Genomic DNA, 20543 nt, shown 5'->3' on the forward strand with positions numbered 1-20543 from the left:
ACTTTGACCCTGCCAAATTCCAACAAGAACTAAACTCATGTAATTGGTCTATTCTAAAACACTTCCCCTTAGAGAAAACAATAGCATACCTTAACAACAAATTCCTTGAGATCCTTAATTTGCATGCACCTGTTTGTTCAGAGAACCAAGGCAAAAACTGCGCCATGGCTTTCTAAAGAGACTAAACTCAAAATTACCCTTATAAACAAAGCATGGGCTTTATGGCATTCTTCTAAAGACCCTCAAGATCACATTAAATACAGGCAATCCAGGAACGAAACCAAAACATCCATTTTACAAGACAAAAAACAATACTACTGTAATTTACAGACAGTAAATCAAAATAACCCTCAGAAGTTTTGGGCAGGTTTAAATAATCTACTACATCCTGGTCAGACATCAACCCCAATCCCTGCTGCTACTATTGATAAAACCCCTGAAGATGTTTCTGACAGTTTTAACTGATTCTTTACTGAGACAATTCAAGCCCTAGCTAGCCAACTACCTCCTAGCTCCCCTGGTCCTGAAAGTAATACCCCTAGAAAAACCTACTCACATTCAGCTTCCAACCAGTCACCACTTCACTTATCCATACCTTGATCAAAAAATTAAAACCCACTACACTTTCTGCTGATCAGCTCCCTGCCGAGTTGATGCTATTGCTTACCCCATCTCAATACTAATCAATCGAACCATAGTAGAAGCTAAAATTCCCACCATCTGGAAAATATCCTATGGAATCCCACTTCACAAAGGAGGCAGCGCTACTGAATTCTCTAATTATAGGCCAATAGCTATACTCTCTCCACTTGCAAAGATTATGGAAAAATGTATTCATAGACAACTAATGCACCACCTAATCCAGAATCACCTTATGGCAGACACTCAGCATGGCTTCCGTCCTCATCACAGTACACCTTCAGCCCTTGTAGCCTTTACCAACACCATAAACCATAATTGCAACAATAATTATATATCCTCAGCCCTCTTCTTGGATCTTTCCAAGGCATTCGATATGGTTGATCACCAACTTTTAATCCACACCCTGCAAACATTCTGTCTAGATACTAGAGCCCTTCAATGGTTTCAATCCTATCTGAATGGTCGACAGCAGGCTGTCCTCTGGCAGAACAAACTCTCTAACCTTCTACCTAACACCCTTGGAGTACCACAAGGCTGTATACTAGGGCCCTTGCTGTTCTCCATCTTCATTAACGACCTTTATACTGTCATCCCAAAAGTCAGCTGTATCCAATATGCTGATGACTCTGCTCTGATTTGCTCAGCCACATCTCCAGTAGAGTTATGGTCAGCTACCAAGACCACCTTTAATACAATAGAAAACTGGCTTTCTTTACATCGTCTGATCCTGAATCCCAAAAAAACTAAAATGCTGTTATTGTCACCAACACGTAGGTCTACCGCTTTCACCTTTACCATAAATTCAAATGATGGCACAATAATCTCACCTGACCCCTCTACAAAACTTTTAGGTGTCATCATAGACAATAATCTAAAATTAGACCTACATGTTAACCAAACTATTAAAACCATCAATAAAAAACTAGAGTCACTTTACAGAATAAAAGCTTTCCTAACGCCTCCAGCTAAAATTGCCATAGCTCGCTCTCACCTTCTTTCAACCCTTCTGTATGCATCCCCTCTACTCTTGAATTTAAACTAGACTGTCCTTAACAAACTCTCAATTTGCTAAAACCACATTGCCAGATTTGCCACTGGGCTGCCTTTTAGGACACATCATTGCATCAATCTAAATCAGCTTGGGTGGCTCGAACTACCCAGCCTAATCCAGTATAACCAACTGATTATGGCCTATAAAATCCTCTATAATCCGGACAATACTCCTGCACTTAAAAATATAATCACCCTCTATAACAATCCTAGACCACTTCGATCCTCTAACAAACTACTAATTCAGACTAGCAAAATTAATAACACAGCCAGTGACTGTCTCTTTGCAAACTCTGTAAGTAGATCCTGGAACTCTCTTCCAGCTGATATTACCTTACTTTCCACCTTAGGTCAATTTAAAACTAGACTCAAACAACATTTGTCACTTAACTGGCTATGTCAATGCATCAAGCCTGGCTAACTCTCTCTAGAATGTGTAAAAAATCTGTTAACCAGTTTACTGTGTAATTTAATTTAATCCTGACTTGCACTCAGGATTAACTCTAACCTGTGGAACTTGTTTAACTTGCTTATGTAATCTCTGTAAATAGTCTGTTTGTAACATGTAATGCTGGTATTATGTAATGCTGTATCTGCCTACCCTTGGAGCTTTTCTCCCCGGGCCTCCACTGAAAATGGAAATGAATCCAGTCGGACTATCCCGGTCAACAAATGTAAAATAAAATAAAATAAAATTTGAATCTGTATTGTTTTCCTCTAACTTTGAATGTAGCACCTATCATTATCTGTTTACAATACTTACAAGAGCAGCATTTTTCACTCCAACAGGTCTCAGATCCATCCTAAAAGGACCTTAAAAATACTTTTGAAATTCACATTCCTCCTGAAGACTAATTTGGGACCTATACCAACTGTCGCTGTAATTGTATTGTCCTCATTTAATATAGCCCAATTTTTATTCAGTATATTTCTTATTTGATAAAGTTCAGTACAAAAAGTTGTAATAAATTGTGTTTCTATTCCAGTATTAGATATCAATGGTCCTGCCTGATTGCCCATGTTAACCAGAATATCAGGCTCTTCGTTAATTGACAAAATAGGCCTCATGGAACCCCTAGTTCTCTTGTCCTTTATTTCTTCAGTTAAATTATTCTAAAGAACTTTAGGGTATCCTCTTCTACTAAACATACCCATCAAGTTTTCACATTCATTCAAAAAATCTTCCTCCAGTAAAACCATATGTGTGGCTCTCATCAACTGACCCTTGACAACATATTTTTTCTGACAGCAAGGGTGCGTAGTGGAAAAGTGAAGGAAGTTGTTTTTCAATATAATTTCCAGTAAATCCTCATATAAATTAATGAGGTCTTGGGGTATCTTCTTTAACCTCAAAAACTCAGTCACCTATTCAAGCCCTCTATCCTGTGGTATAGATATATATAAATCTCTCACATCAGTTGTAAGGAATATGTCCTCCTGTTGAAATTATAAAGATTTAATGCTCTTCAAAAAGGACCAAGTGTCTTTACATCCTATGGGATGTGTAGGAGGATTTTCTACATTTTTATAAATTTTTGAACCCTGAAGATAATCGGGGTAATAGGGGCAACCATATTCAAATAATTATACATTTCAATATCAATCCTTCTTTCAGTAGACATATCTTCTAATTGTGAGTGCATCCATCTATATGCTCCAATACCCTCATTCTTCAAACCTAAACTATAGGTATTCGTTTTTAAAATATCATTCATTCTAGTATTGTAATCAGAGACATCTATTGCAACCAACCCACCCCCCCCCTTACCCAGTTTCATTAACCAGGTATTTGTTTGTTGCAGATATTCAGTATTCAGGTGATCCTGCTTACTCAGGTTATTATATGGCACTTTTATGAAATGCTGTAAAAGTGTTCCTAAAATCAAGTTTGCATACTTTCTGATACAACAGCAAAATTGGATGGAGGGGTGGGTTATAAGTGCTATAATTATTAGTACTTACAATTTCAGGTGTTAAAGTTCATTCAAAAATCAAATTAAAGTTCAATATCCTCATGAAAGTTTCAAATCAATAGTAGTTTTAGCTAAATTTACCTTCTTTGTTGGAACAAAGGTGAGCCCTTTACTTAACGTTTCAACAATCTGCATGTCAGTCGGTGTATCTGAAAAATTATATAGATTGAAGTCACCTTCATGATTTTTAACAATAACAGAGTACTCGCTCATTGATGTCCCAACCTCATTTATTCCATGTGATTCATTTAGTCAACTCATCTGTTCTTCTGATTCTCCCAATTGCTCCTCGATCGATTGGCAAAGTTGGTTCGTACCTGGTCCGGCCCTATCCGAAAGGTGTATAAAAATCATGTCCATTTAACTGGTTATTCTGTTGGTTATTTTTTATGTCTCCTTGGTTCTTCTGTCTGATCCTATCTGAAAGTCTTAAGGAGAGATGTTAACCCTGGTCATGCCATGGATTGCGATTGGCTTGATCCTTATGGGGAGTCTTATAATGGTTGTTCACTCCTTGCTGTGTATTAGGTTGATTTACTCCCCCTTCACAGTTCCAATTTAGTTTAAATTTTTTCCCCTATTTTTGTGAAGTAGGTGGTTTAGGATATGCTGTCCTATCAGTATACTCTTTTTTTATGTCTTAGAATCTTTTTCAGTTTGTTATTTTTTAGTTTATTCAAAAGTTGGTGAGTGTTAATAAATACTCTCCAATACTCATCCCTACATACACCGTACGCCATGTCCCAGAGAATATTTATTAACATTGACCAACTTTTGAATAAACTAAAAAAAATGAACTAAAAATTACCAAACTGAACACCCATTACCTTGGCAACATTTTTATTTTATGGAAAGGTGGGAAGGAAAATATAGACAAGTTTATTAAATACATAAGTAAAACAACTGATTTTTTTGTCATTTACATTTACAGCTAATATGAATGAAGTAGCTTACTTGGATGTTTTATTGGTTAAAGATATTAATATTAATAGGTATACTTCCAAAATTCATAGGAAGAAAACATACTCAAATAACTTCCTTCACTTTTCCACTATGCACCCTTACTGTCAGAAAAAAAAATCTGTCATCAGGGTTCAGTTGGTGAGAGCCACACGTATGGTTTCACTGGAGAACGATTTTTTTAATGAATGTGAAAACTTGATGGGTATGTTCAGTAGAAGGGGATACCCTAAGGTTCTTTTGAATAATTTAATTGAAGAAATAAAGGACAAGGGAACTAGGGGTTCCATGAGGCCTATTTTGTCATTTAATGAAGAGCCTGATATTCTGGTTAACATGGGCAACGGGGTGGGCCCATTGATATCTAATATTGGAATAGAACGTCAATTTATTGCAACATTTTGTACTGAAGTTTGTCAAATAAGAAATATATTGAATAAAAATTGGGCTATATTAAATGAGGACAGTAGAATTAGGGAGAGAGTTGGTATGGGACCCAAAATTAGTCTTCAGGAGGAACGTGAATTTCAAAAGTGTTTTTGAAGGTCATTTTAGGATGGAATTGAAACCTGTTGGGATGAAAAAAATGAAGCTGTTGTCAGTATTGTAAACTGATAATGACAGGTGCTACATCCGAAGTTAGAGGAAAACAATATAGATTAAAATATGATTTTAACTGTGATTATAAAGCTGTGGTTTATTTAGCATCCTGTCAGAAGTGCCCATGTTTTTCACATGGGTAGAACTGACCAGAATATCAAACAGCACATTCACGAATATGAATATTCTATAAAAAAAAAGGAAAAATGACCAATGCATTATCAAACCCTGCAATAAATAATAATGGACACAAGTTTAAATATATTGATAGTGTAAAGGGTAGTGTTCTTGGTGGGGCCAATAACATTGCTATTAAAATGGAAAGAATTAATCTGGCAAATTTTGTTACAAGCTGATTCTTGGCCAGGACTGAAAGAACTGACCTCAGTTAATTGAAATCTTTACTGAGGTAATATATACTTTTAATGTATATATGCACTCCTATTTATTAGAGTTGGATGTGTTGAATATTTCATCTTATTTATGGTTTGTAGGCAGCAATTTTTACGAACTTGTTTTATTGTATTTTGAAAAATTCAGTTTTCATTAAAAGTGGCACTAATTTAGTATTTAAATTGTTTACGAAAGAATATTTGTTAAGTTTGAAAGGGAGGGTTTGAAATGCCTGCATTATTGGATGTAGTTCACATGATTTAAAAGCCGGGCTTTTAAAACTGCTGTGTGTCTGTTAGTTACTTCTCTGATGAAGTTCAAACTGTATTTGGGCAAAAGCGCTCACTAAATAAAAAGCTTTAGCTTTTAACCAGTGTATGTTTTTTCCAACCTTTGTCCAAGTGGACCGTATTTAATAGCTTGTGGCTCATTTTTCATTTTTGGGAGGCTTGCAGAAGAAGTTATTTCCCCCACAGCATGTCCTGACATTATGATACATGAGGCACTCACTAATAATGTTCCAGAAAAAAAGAGATTAAGGAGTTTGTACTGAGGAATATGGATATAGATTCAGGATTGCCTGGCATGACTAATTCAATTCAGCACAATACTGAAATTGTTTCTGGTGAAAAGATAAATCTAAAACCATACCAGATGCAATAATCCCAAGAGAGGTAAAGAAACTGCACAAACTTGTGGGTTATAGAAGAATCACAAAGCGGGTGGAATAACCCCATTTATACTGATCATCAAGGCAAATCACATGGAGCAATGACTTCAGGAAACAAAAAATCATCTCCAAATTTGATCTGTATTCTGTGCTACAACAAGAGGAACTGGTGGAAAAGTTAGGCAAGTCCAGGTTTCTCTCCACTTTGGACTTAACTAAGGGTTATGAGCAAATTTCTCTGGTTTCATATCCAAAAGAGAAAATATTGTTTGCCGCACCAGATAGCCTGTTCCACTGTAGAGTCATGCCATTTGTTTGCCGCACCAGATAGCCTGTTCCACTGTAGAGTCATGCCATTTGGTCTTCATGGGGCACCAGCAATAATCCAGAGGCCCATGGACAGGATGCTCAAATCTTTACAGAAGATAATAAGATATTTGGCAGCCTGTCTGGATGAGGTAGTTTCTCTGAGGAGTCAGAAAGTCATCTTTCTCAGGTGCACATCATTATGGACTCCTTACATTAAACTGACAGGCAATGGGGTGGCAAGTCTAAACTTTCCAGGTGGACCATGTTCTTGTAACTCTGTAAGTTTAGGATGTACCATCATCTAGATGACAGCCACCTCAAGTTGGGCAGGTTGGCCCAGGACTACACCACCTCTACTGAAGCTATAACTGGTGGTTCTGCATTAGGGGTGCGGGGTTACATAACATCTCGGGTGTGCCTGGAGTACATGCAAAGGGGTTTTACACTAAAACTGGAGTTACCTTTGCCTGCAGTGGTGGTATAGAGGAATAATTCCCTCACTGTGATTAATACAACTCAAGCTGGATTAGTGGCTTCCGTGCTTTATGTGCCCATCCTAGGGGCATGACATATGTGATCTGACATACGATCTCAGTTGATCCCAATTGAAGGTGGGCAACATGGTGGGGTAGTCTGTAGGGGACAGTGCTATTGATGAGTCGCAGACAGAGACACAGATGATAAGTGGTGGCAGACCATACTACTTAAATTGGAAGTTCATGTGCAGGGGAGGAGGTTAAAAAGAAAACACACCTCGGCAGCAGTGTGATACTGACCAGGGTAGCCCCTTTCTCCATATTGATCCCCTGTCAGAGTAAGTCCAGGAGTGACTACGTCAGGTTTGAGAGACCCATTGGATGATGAGAAGCACTGGCATCAGCTGATGGTCAGATGTGAAGAGACAAAAAGTGTGATAAATATAGGGTTATCTTTAAGATAAGAGGTGGCAGGTTTTTGAGAGAAAGTGTTGTATTTTCCACAAGAAGACAGGGAGGGATCCATGGAAGCCAGGGTAGAGCTAACTGAATTCAGACTACAAAATGGCTAATACTACTAGAAAATTGCAGATTCTTGGAAGAAAGGATTAGGGTGAGTCTCCAAGAATGGAGGAAGAACATTAACTGGAAGGTATTTCTACACCCTGTGTTTGGGGGTAAATGGAGGTAAAGACCCCTGGAAAACTGCTTTAATGATATTAGAGTGAGTTTCAAGATTCACTGTATTTCTTGTACAATGTCACTTTAGTTTTTGCAGTAACATTATTTACTATTATGGGTTTTGTGCTTTTGAAAGAATATCAAAATCCCTGCAAAAGCTAATCAGAAAACAACTCATGAGGCACTGCATTCCTAAAAAATTATGTAAACTACCTAAATCACTATTCAGTGAAAATATGTCAATTAACATAGCCCATTGAAGTCAATAAAAAACAGTACTTCAGCAGACAAGAAAGGACACAAAATGTAAATGGAATATGAGGGGATCTGGTTTGTGTGATATTTGTAATACTGTGTATTGCTGAGTTAAAGAACTCAGTTCACAATAATGGCCTTGCCACTTATCATAAAGCACATTCACTAAACCAACACTACAAGATTTATCATGCATCATACACCAGCTCCACATACATATATATTTATGCATGTTAGTGTGTGTGTGTGTGTGTGTGTGTGTAATAAAAAAAAAATATATATATATATATATATATATATATATATATATAGTTTCATTTTATAATCTGGAAATACTAAAATATCGAATTTTAGTATTTTGAAAATATAAAGTCGAAAGTGCAGTTACACAAAACTGCATAATCTCAAATGCGGAAATGTCGAATCCGCCTTTGTGTTGTCGTGTTCGTGACGTACAGTGCAGTTTGTGGATTTAGCTGGGGATTCAGGTAAGTGGTGTTCTTGTAAGGGTATTGGGTAGGGATTTTAGTGTGTGTGTGTATGTGTGTGTGTGTGTGTGTGTGTGTGTGTGTGTGTGTGTGTGTGTGTAGTGGTGAGTTTTATGTGTTTGTGTGTTTAGCGCAACCAATGAGTTAGTATATATAAGTAGTGGGGATGTGGGGGCGCAGGGGTGCTTGCCCCCCTGCTTATAGGTAGGGTAGGTGTGTTTGTTTGTTATGTTGTGTTTGTGTGTGTTGTTTTCTTTGTTGTAGTGTGAGTAATAGGTGTATGTGTGCTTGTTTGTGTGGTGGTGCGTGCATGTGAATGAGGTGTCGTTTATTTTGGGCTATCGGCTTTACAGTCTAGAGATACTAAAATTCGGTATTTTAGTATTTCGAGATTATAAAGTGGATATATATATATATATATATATATATATATATATATATATATATATATATAGTATGTAAATACAAAAACATGTTGTAAAAACACATATCTGAGCTGCCTAATGTGTGGATATGTGGTTCTGTTTAGCTTTTGATGTGAGTAACTCTACTAAAAATATTTCAAGAAATGCGATAAATCTCAAAATTCACCACAATACAATTAAAGCAGTTTTGCACCCCAACCACACCTCTGCTACTTATTACTGTTAGCTCTGAGACCACTTTATTTCAGAGCAGGAGGATACACTGAGGTACTGCATTTTTTAACATTGTAGAGAATGGAAAATTCCAATAATAATGAATCTCATTTCTAGGGTTTTGGCTTAGTGGTTAGTGTATTTATGGGAGGGTGTGTGTCTGGATTTTGGCATCCAGCATCTGAATTTACAATATTTGTATAATGAAAATGTGGTCTGTATTTCAGATTTTTTATTGATTGAAAGATTGACTGGTTAATTTTAAATATTCTTTTAGAAAAGTGTTGCCTTGTGTTTGGATGGTGTTTTAAGTGGGCTATGAAGTTTTGGGTGAGTATCATTTTGTGTGTTTTGAAAGTGTAATATGCGAACTTGTGCTCTCATTTTTTAACAAGTAGCTTACGTCTACATGGATTAGGAACATTTTTGAATTGTAATAGCGTTAATAACTTTCATGACATGCCAAGTGTGTAGTTAAACTGTTTATGATGTTCCAGGAGTATGCTCCACACACACACACGCACACACACGCACACACACGCACACACACACACACACACACACACACACACACACACACACACACACACACACACACACATACACACACACACACACACACACACACACACACACACACACACACACACACACACACACACACACACACTCACACACACTAAATTGTCAGCACTAAAGTGACGTTTAGTATAAAAAAAAAAAAAGGTTGACACATCATGGTCGACTGCAATAAAAGTCGATAAGATGTGAATCAGCTAAATCAGCCTTATTAAGGCAACTCTTGTTTTAAACTATATGAGTGCAGATCTGATTATATTTGCTGTTGTTGTTCTGTTTTAAATAGCCTAGGTTTATCAATTCTTACAAATATTTACCCATATAGGATGAAAAATTGATTTGGGTTGCAACTTACCCTTAGATTACTCCTCTTTCACTAGGATATAAAGTAGAAACCTGATCAGTGGACCGTTCTTTGGGTCAGTGTCGGTCTGGTATTGATGTGACAGCTTATCAGCTTGAACACAGTTAATATATCTGATGAATCATTTTTAAATCCCTTTTCTTTGTTCCATCTTTTCAAGAAAAATGTCTGTAAATTATTCTGTCTTCCTTTTAAATTCATAAAATGAAAGAGAATGTCAGTGCTGTGAATATATTGTTGCTTTCTTGAAGGGGTGGAGCTTCTCCTTAGAAGTGGAGCTCGGCTCATCATTCTAAGGAGCCTCAGTTCTGCTGAGTAGCTCCTAGGCTGTATATGTTGTTGATGTAAGAAATATTTTACCTTTGTAACAGGCTAGTAGCAGGGTTCTAGTGACTGCAATGAAACCCTTGGACTTTTAATTCTACAATGTGGAATTCCGTGCACAAACCTGGCACAGGGAACTTCAAATCGTGGGGGTACCTCTGGACACTGAGAAGCCATTGCTAGGATGGGGCAAAGTGACAGCCATCCTGGGCACAAGGTGTTAGAGGGCACAATCATCTGATGGACAGTAGTGCAGTATTGAGATTAATTTCTGTACTGGCTTTTTTAAATGCCAGTGTAAAAATGAATGCTGTCAGTACTGAAAAACTTGCATTTGTACTTCATGTGCAGCACAGCATAATGTGAAGCAAGGTGCTTGCTACAAATGTAACAAGCAGTTGTTTATACTTTTAAAATAAAAAAAAATATTTTCTCTTTGTATATTTGCTCCTCAGCTTAGAGTTGAGATGGTAAAGAAACAGACCTGGTGCTCATTAAATGAGGTGAGGAGCACTAAATCAGACCTTTTTTTATTTTTTGCTCCTAATCTTAGAGTTGAAGGGTGTTAAATCGGGGAGCACCACTGGGTGCTAGATGAGCCCACTACCACTTTGAACACAAGGCAGACTTACAGTAGCAGGAAGATAATAGAGAGAGAGAGAGTGGGGACAGCAAAACTTTGGGCAGATGATGACACAGTCTTGAGTGGAAGTGGGAGATTTAAACATAAAAGAAAATAGCAAGACACTTGGCAGCCTATCTGGATGAGGTCATTTCCTCTAAGGAATGGGACATTCATCTTTGCAAGGGGCAGACCCCTAAGGACTCCGTACTCTAAACTCAACTAATGGCAAAGTAGGCATGGCAGAACTGCAGCAGAGATATCCTTCTCTTAGGATGTTGCACACACATAAGACTAGTTCTGAACAGCTGCTAAGTAGCTGCGCTATAGATCTTTGTTACTGCTAGTTTAATTTGCTGATGTTTCTGTTTTACTTGTTTGCAAATGACAAATGATTCGGTTAAGTAGACTAACATCTGAGGATGAGGTCTACGAAGAAGAGTTAAAGCTTCTTAGAAATATGTTTATACAAAGGGGCTATGGTATTAGTTGGTTGATGAAATTGGAAGACGAAGTAACTAAATTGAGACGGGGGGTGGCTAGGCCTATTTTGACATCAATTGATGTCCTAGCAGGGGCCCCGAGTATTATTGGAAGGAAAGAGGTTACAACAAAAGGAGATTACAATAGTGCCTTTCCATTACCGATCACTGATGAAATGTGGTTAATAAAAAATACAATAGAAAAGAATTGGAACATAATTCTAGGTAATAAGGATTTGTCCAATATTGTGGGTAGATGTCCAAGATTCACTTTCAAAATGGTTACAAACATGAAACTAATTTTAGAGAGACCAAATAGTTTCAAACAAGTCAACAGAGTTCTTGTGAATAAAAAGGGAACTTACGCATGCAACAATTGCAAGCAATGTAGGTTCCTTAGTAACACCTCTTTCATCAAGATAAAACATTTGAGGAGAACATTATGGGCTTCCAAATACTATACTTGTAATAGCCAATTTGTTGTTTATTTGGCAAGTTGTTGTACCTGCGAAAGTTATTATATTGGAAAAACTAAAAGAATGTTGAGACGTAGAATATACGAGCATGTCTTAGCCATCAAGAAAAAAGATAAAAACAATGCTCTGGCCAGACACTCTGTAGATTGTGAAAATTTCAAAAAATTTGAGTTTTACATTTTGGAACAGATAGAACAGGGTGTGTTTTCGGGTGACTTGAACAATAAGTTGGAACAAAGAGAATCTTTGTGGCAACTTATGTTATGGGCAGACAGTCCACCAGGTCTAAACGAGATGATTAATTTAAAGTGCTTTTTGGTTGATAGATAGACTAATCGGTTTAACATCTGTCAGAAAGTGTTTGTAGATCATTGGCAGTAATAGAAAAATGTATATTATAAGATACAGTATTTCTGTCATTATATATGACCTTGTAAGGGAATTTTTAACAACAAGTTTGTTATATAAGAAATGCCAAAAAGAAAATTGGTTAAATCAGTGTGTGCACATATTCATACAGTGCATTTACACATAGTTTGTATAACCATTACATATGGGATAAAGTATTCAATTATATTGATATAAATACACACATATATATATTTTTTATATGACTAAAACATTATATGTACCAAAGATAAAGTGTTCATATTATTGGTTCTAAAATGAGCATGTTTTAATGTGATTATTTTTACTATTAAGCATTGTAATGTGTAATTTTAAATTTAACATATACAGATACAAGATGGTTTCATTACTGTGTCAGTCAATTCTGTGACATCATTTCCTATTATGTAATATAAAAGAAGAGTATGGGAAGACTCTTCTTTTTCTGACGAAGTTCACGCATTAAATTGTGAAAGAAAGCGCTAAACAACATTATCTCGTGGTGGTCATTTTAAGTTTTATATTTTCTTTATACGTCTTTTGTTTATCATATTATCTAGTTGTGCAGTAAGCATTGTGCTATGAATAGAATACTAACCCTAGAAAGTGCTGGAAGATATCCCTTAGTACTTTCACTAATGTTTGAATCGCCAGTCACAGAAAGCATAGAAGCACTGTGGAGTTGTTTTCAAAATGCTGTCAGTCACTCTTAGCTGTGAGAAAGTGGGACTAAAATAATTTTTATTGCTCCTTTTTTTAGGATCGGTATCCCCATCTTATAAGCAGGGCCAGAGGACGAGGGACTTTTTGTGCTTTTGACTGCCCTAATGATGCAGCTAGGAACCAGCTAATTACAAAATCACGAAACCAAGGTAAGCTGTGCATTGTCTTGTGATTACATACACTTTTTTTAATAAGCAGAGTGTACTGTGACTGAACAAGTTCAGATGTGTACAGGACTATCTCGGTGGTGGTGTAGAGCATTAGTGCACCGTGATGCCTTTCACACTACACCCATCACTGGGGGTGTTAGATGACTACTGAATTTGGGGACAGGAGTCACAGCCACTCTAGCCCATATTTTGACTGATTTACTAATGTGGCTGTTTGTAGAAATATATTGAATGACTTCTAGTAATGTTGATTTTTTTTAAACTAAGTTCTGTCAAGAATATATGTAAGATGCCACAATTCGGACAACTGCTCAAAAAAAAGTACAACTGCTCAAAAAGTAAAGTTGCAGTCCTGCATCTCACTCTCAGAACCAGAAGAAGCTGTTTTGAGTTCCCTTTTTGTTTTCTTATCTACAGCATTTCCACAGACAAGAGTATTCCATTGTGATTTTTTCAGTTAATAAAAACAGACGTCATTCACATCCAGGATATTAATACCCAACCCATGTGCCCATTGTCTTTGGACATCTGGGACTCAAAGCTTTGATTCTTATAAGGCAAAGCAGGCACTGGTTTGTGTATCTGCTAGCTACTGCCTAACCCCAAACATCCCGCTGTAGAACAAAAGGAGAAACATTGGGTTTCTCTGGAAGCACACCAGTTAAGTTTTCAAAACCAGACACTGGCATCCAGGGACTGACATCCAGTGATAAAAACTTTTAAAGTTTGTATTTCTTGAATCTTCATAGCTTTAGTATTGTTAAAGAAGACGGGTTGTCCAAAAACGTACCCTCTGCATCGAATTTCCTTATTAAATATGGGATGATGAAAGAGCAGGAGAAGTGAAGCTGGCTTTAAACTGGTAGATGACTACTGATTGCCTCCAGTGGCCAATGATGGGAGTGGTCTCTGTCAGAAGAATACACCCAGGAGTAGCTTGCCTGCCCCTTCAAAGACTCATTAAGTGTTTAGGTTTGTATTTTTAAAGAGTTCCTCTTATGTCTCTCCTTATGTTTAAGTTTAAATTTTTGTAATTCTTTTATCTCCGTGCTTGATTCAGAATAAGAAGGAGGAGAAAAAGTAATGTTTTGCAACTTTGTTTTGTCTATAACACCTTTTACAGTTTTGGTTGCTAAATACCGTTTGTTAATAGATGTACTGTGTATGCAGTTCTTAATAACATGATTACCTCCAAGCAAAATAAACGCTGAAGATGGGTAGCCTTATAGGAATTTGTGGACAATATCAGTACTTGCTGCTAATTTTGCCAGAGGATGTCATTTATCCACATAAAAAACAGATAGCTATCCTTACAATTAGAAATAAAATAAAGAAAATAAGCTCTACTTAAACTGCTCAAGCAATTAGACATTGTTTGATTGCTGACACCAAAAGGTAATTACAGCAAACATTTAGTTTGGGAGGCAGAAAATAAGTAAAAGGAAGTGCATAACTTTCTCTTACCTGGACAGGCTACCACTCAAAGGTCACAGCTTGATACTGCAACTGTTTACAACAGGAAATGTCTCACTTCTGAAAAGGTTTCACCACAGACTGATGTCTGCCTGAAGCAGTGTTCCAGTCCATATACAGGAGCCTTGTAGTAATTAGCCTTATAATATCCGTTAGTGTATCCTCCCAGCTGAAGGTTGACCTCATTCATTAGTCTAATGGTTGACGTCTGATATGGACCCCATAAGGGGTATAGTATCCTAAAGGTACTTGTCTCCCTATTAATACATACAGAAACATGGGTAATGGAGAACTGTCAGAATTATCCTTTGCTGATCTGTTCAAAGTCTTTGCTCCTAGATAGGTTTATTGGTTTATACTATGATTACAATGTAGGTGACCATCAAAATGCTTAGCTGTATCATCCAGTGGAGTTAAGAGATTATTTGCTTTGCCTAGAGTTGGTAGTGTTCCCACATATCCCAGGTGCAACTTTTTGGACTCCTAATAAGTCAACAGGTCTGGTTTTGAAGGTTGTCAGGGAATTATTCTGTTTGTTATATAAAGGAAAATTGGTACAGAAACTGGGGATGGGTTGGCATACATACCTGTCTTGCCATTAGTTGTTTATAATATGGCTATAAAATTAAGGTGAGATGGAGAAGATCAAAATGTGCGGGGACTTTGACTGCACAAAAAGCTAAGCAGAGGTCTCCCCAAGGAGCTTATATAAGGCAGAATAAAGAGGCAGGACTTTTAATTTTTCAGGATAGCTCAGGTTGCCTATTCCTGAGATTTTTTTTTGAGCATGGAGAATCTCTGTAACCTTTTGAGTTGATCAAGCTGCTCAGAGAGAAACATGCTAAAAGGGCATCATATTTGAAGTTAGGCCTTATACAGGATGAATAAAGTGGAACTATGATTTCCATAGGCCTAGAAAAGATAACACAACATATAAGCTATTCCATTTAGAAAGTATTTTCTAACCATGATTGAGACAAGTTGTTCATAAGAGAATTCTTTATCAACATAAATACCTAGGTGTTTGAAGACTGAGAACATTTTGAATGGGTTTCTTTTAAATCGTACATGATAGGAGTACTGCCTTTCCCACAGGTAAATATACTGCAGTCTCTTGGTGTTAGGGGTAAGCACACGATTGTCACACAAGACACTGTAGACAGCTGTGTGCCGCACAGGAATAAAGCCCAACTATGACGTAGGTGACCGGAGTGTGATTAATGGCTCAGGTGTGTGTGTGTGTGTGTGTGTGTGTGTGTGTGTGTGTGTGTGTGTGTGTGTGTGTGTGTGTGTGTGTGAGTGTGCGTGCGTGTGTGTGTGTGTGTGTGTGTGTGTGTGTGTGTGTGTGTGTGTGTGTGTGTGTGTGTGTGTGAGTGTAAGAGATGTGTAGAAAAGAAGGGAGTGAGCAGGTGCTGCCATCTTGCACATCCTGGGGTACATGGAGGTGGGTTGGGCTTGCCGTGTCTGTGAGACCTAATGGGAGTGCTAGGTTAAACTTGAGCATACTGAGCTTATGCTGTTTGAGTGCATTTGCACTCATAAGTAGAGGGGCATATATGCATATAGGGTCATGCTTCACCTAAGGAGACATCAATAATGGAGCTTGGAAGAGATAGTGACAGGAGGCAGGGTCATTTTATGATCTACGTGTATTTTGGGCAGAATCATTTTTGATCTACATACGGTTTGGCATCTAAACTGATCACACTGATACTGATTGTCTCTGTGCTGAATGATTTTGTTTCACACTATTTGTTTTTTTTAGCATCTTTGTTTCTGTACTTTTGAAAATACTATTTGACGAACTGTGACATATTAAAGAATGTTAATGGGTCTTTTGTTTTTAAATAATCTATATTTTACCAGTGTTGTGCATCGTATGATTTTATCACATTTCATTTTTATCATGTTAAGATCACTTCAAGTATTTTCTGCTGGGCATTGTTTAAACATCTTTGGAGGTTAGACTTAATAATCTCTATGATCATGGGAAGGTGCCTCATTGCATCATCTACTGTTATTTTCTCCTGCACTTTCAAGGCTCCTGTCAAATAAGCTGACAAGAGTGACGTTAGACATGGCATACAGTGGGTGGGGCAAATAAATAAACAGAGAAAAGGCCTGTATACAGTCCACAGATAATGAAGTTAAGTTGGTTGCAGCAGAGATATGTAAACATTGTGTAGACAGACAGTTGTAAGAGTCCACATACATTTGGAGGAGTAACAGTCTTGTAGAGCAGCAATAGGGTTAAGTTATGATAACAACTTCCTGTTTCACTTATTCACATCATTTACAAAGCTCTATCATGAGTCTTTGGTTGTGCAGCTTGAGGGTATGAAATGTAATATTCATAGAAGGGATGTACGTAGCTTATTTTATTTATTTGTTTATTTATCCTTTGGTGACCAGATTAGTCAGCAGGCAATTATAAGCCTAATTCTGTTTCACACTGTTTCACAGTACTTTAGTATCAACTAGCACAGGTAAAACTCAGTTGTGTATTGTGCTCTTTAGTAAATAAATAAATATCATCTTCATTTTCTGTTAATCACACTTTTATTCTAATCTCATTCTTCCACATCTACTTAAATATCAAAATGCCATTGTGTTTAAAAGCTTGAAGACTTTATAAAAGTATATAAATTATTAATTTCAGCTACAGATTACTTCTAAACTTATACAGTTAAGATATTATGTGTGCCTGTTTTTCTTATATGCCAGCAAGTAACTGTATCCCTTCTTAGTTCTCAGTCTGTTGCATCATAAACAAGCGCCAGTCTTCCCTTTCCCAGTAAGCATGCTTTAGATTATTCTTTAATTAGGTGCACGTTATTCCTTCCTGTGAAATCTGGGCAAGCGTGAAGAACTACTAGGAGTGCTATAACATGGCCTTAAAATGGGAATATATCCAAAACCCTGAGATAAGGAGGTTATATAAAGGATACATAGAACAAAGAATAGCATCTAATGAAAGGATACTTGCAAAGCTTTCCAGTTTTTCTTGCCTCTCTCATGATACCTCTGTTAGTCATTGCTTAGTTAAGGTATGAAACCAGTCAACATTTGTGTTCAGCTACTGCATTGTATTCAGTTGTATAAACATGTGGCAAGTGATGTAATTTCCCTGTTAGTATTAGCTATTATTGTTTGTACTAGCAGTATTAGTTTTAGTAGTAGTAGAATTGTTATTAATGCCAGTAATAGTAACAATGCTATCATTATGATGAACTGTTTTTCTTGATGTGATTTTGTAAAATGCTCTTTCCACTCATACTTATTGTGATTATGTCATACCAGGTGTTGTTATTGGAGGCTGTGGTGACAAGTCAATCCGCTTTCGTCCTTCTCTCGTATTTAAACAGCAACATGCCCAGCTGTTCCTCAACATTTTCAATGACATTCTGGCCAACTACAAGTAGAGGCAGCTTTGGCACTCAGAAGGTATTCAACCAACAACAGCGAAAACTAGCAGCAGTAGAAGGATTGTCTTGTCTGACGTACATCCATTTTAATGAAGTATTAATCAGAGTTCGGCACAAGAGCCGTATAACTTGTTCGAAATGAAGTGGAAAAATTGAAGGAAATTCCTAGATAGAATAATTTATCTTTAAATAAAAACTATGAAGCTGGCAGGATTTAACCTTCCCTTTTAATCTTGGCGATTTTTATCACTAGCATAATCAAAGCATTTGTTTTATTGCATTTACTGTGACTACATGTTATTGCGCTCTCCTTCTGCTTATGAAATACTGATATCATCTGGCATATGTGGAGCCTTGAAGGCCATAAAAACAGAATAATCTAGATTCCTTGCAGGAGGGTTATTGAATCATGAAGGGTCATCCCCATTATGTTGAAAGTTGATCCACTTCACACTGTATCACTTACATTAAGGAAAGAAGAAAGTATGAAATGGTTAAGTAGAGGAAGGAAGTGGAGGGACATCAAGTTGCAGTTAGCACAAGTTGTATTGACTGTGAGGTAACATACGTTATTAGTGCTCGGTAATTATTTGTGACGGTCACAATAGCCATGAACAGCAGAGAAAAGGCAGAATACATCACCATAATGGTTCTGTATCAGAAAGAGAACCCTAGTGATGTGTTGTCAGGAAAAGCCATGGGTACCTTGTACCTTATCTGCAGATTCTTTCTTCTGAAAATGTCAGTCTAAGTGACAGTGACACTCTTCACTCTTTTTACTTGTCATTTACAATAATACTTTTGAGTCAACAAGCAGTTCCAACATTCTGAAACATGCTGTTTGTGAAAACAAGCAACCCTTTCAACATATGCACTGCTGCAGAATCTTGAGATATTATTTTTAAACAAATGCACAATTATTCATTATCATCTTCTTATCTGAAGAAATAAAATAAAGTAAATGAAAAAATATAGATATGCAGGCAGTGTCCTGTCAAAAGTTTCTTAATATGTAGTAGTGCAAAAAGTGTGTGAACCAGCCTTGTATTTCTCTGGAAGTACGTGAAAGTCTGTGTCATATGTTGTATAACTCACAATCAGTTTCATGTTTTAGTCTGACACATTGTAGCAATGGAAAATGAGCCTTCATAACTTTAGCATACCCAGCAAAAGCCATCTTAGGTGACATATTTGAAAATTTTGTTTGTTTACAGTGGTCTGTGGACAGTGCCAAATAAATGTGAAGAGGTAACGTCTGTCAAGATAACAGTAATAACTTTTAACATTTATGAATAATTGCACACAAATCTGTTTATGCACTACATATACTTACTGACAGTGTTAATCAATGTTAAATAAACAGAACATTTTGCTCTACCAAGTTGTTTGAATTCAAATTAATTTATTTTTAAGAATATTTATTGTGCATTTTCAACTTTGTGTTAAGAAACATAATCTCTTCTAAAAAAACATAAAAATAAAAAAAAAGAAATAAAAAAAGAAATACAATCTCAAGATGCAGAAGCTAAACTTCTGAATGTGTGTGTGTGTGTGTGTGTGTGTGTGTGTGTGTGTGTGTGTGTGTGTGTGTGTGTGTGTGTGTGTGTGTGTGTGTGTGTGTGTTAGAGTGAATGAGGGGGTGCTTGTTCCAACTCAATGTGTGGGCCTCCATTTGTGATTATCTCAGGAAAGTTATACCACACAATTCAGAAACATGCAAATCAGCTGATAATGAGTTTTTTTTCTCTTTGCGGCTGATCAAATCTCTGAATCCCATTTATTGCATTCTCATAAACTACCCTGTGGCCACAGCAGTTTATGCGAGTATAAGGAATGTTTTTTGAATCACATCCTCACTGTGCAGTACACTGAGGTACCAGTAACACTCATCAGTGCATGCTAGTTCAAGCTTTACCATTTCTTGAATAAAACCCTTAGTACACTGTCTGTATTGTACAAAATGGAAAGCAAAGTTACCTGTCAGATTCAAAATGGAAGTACTGGATTTCAGGTTTCCACTTTTCCATTTTGTATCCCACCAGTCCTTCCTGCTAACAATCAGATAACATCTGAAAAAATATATGTTAATGTGCTGTGGGGATTTCTTACACCCCTTAAGTTTAAGCACCAATGAACACAGTAAACAAAAGTACCCAAATTGATCTGTATTTGACTTTTAAAATTATCAGCAATTACATTTTAGAGAAATCTGCTAAATCTTTGTTAACTTTTAACAAAGTATTCTCATTCATTGATATAAAATGCACACTCATAATAAACTTTCCACAACTTGTGAAGTCAATCTCCTGTGAGCTCCTTCTACAATGCTGCAGCCCAAAATATGAAAATAAACATTGTAGTATATCTCACTATGCACACAGGC

The 20543-nt window shown here is 36.9% G+C and overlaps 1 protein-coding gene across 3 annotated transcripts in view; it reads left to right on the top strand.

Moving 5' to 3' along the window:
• Nucleotides 1–19537, top strand: part of ABAT (4-aminobutyrate aminotransferase) — a 1409217-nt gene extending 1389680 nt beyond the window's left edge. For all 3 annotated transcript variants that reach the window (XM_044089599.1, XM_044089601.1, XM_044089600.1), the window contains 2 exons: nt 13130–13241; nt 18036–19537. In XM_044089599.1, coding sequence (XP_043945534.1) covers nt 13130–13241; nt 18036–18157 — 234 coding nt within the window. In that variant the 3' untranslated portion in view covers nt 18158–19537. The remainder of the gene's footprint in view (nt 1–13129; nt 13242–18035) is intronic.
• Nucleotides 19538–20543: the final 1006 nt, after the last annotated feature.

Source organism: Protopterus annectens, chromosome 12.part0, assembly GCF_019279795.1.
Source record: "Protopterus annectens isolate FY-2018-M chromosome 12.part0, PAN1.0, whole genome shotgun sequence".
NCBI classification, from domain to species: Eukaryota; Metazoa; Chordata; order Ceratodontiformes; family Protopteridae; genus Protopterus; species Protopterus annectens.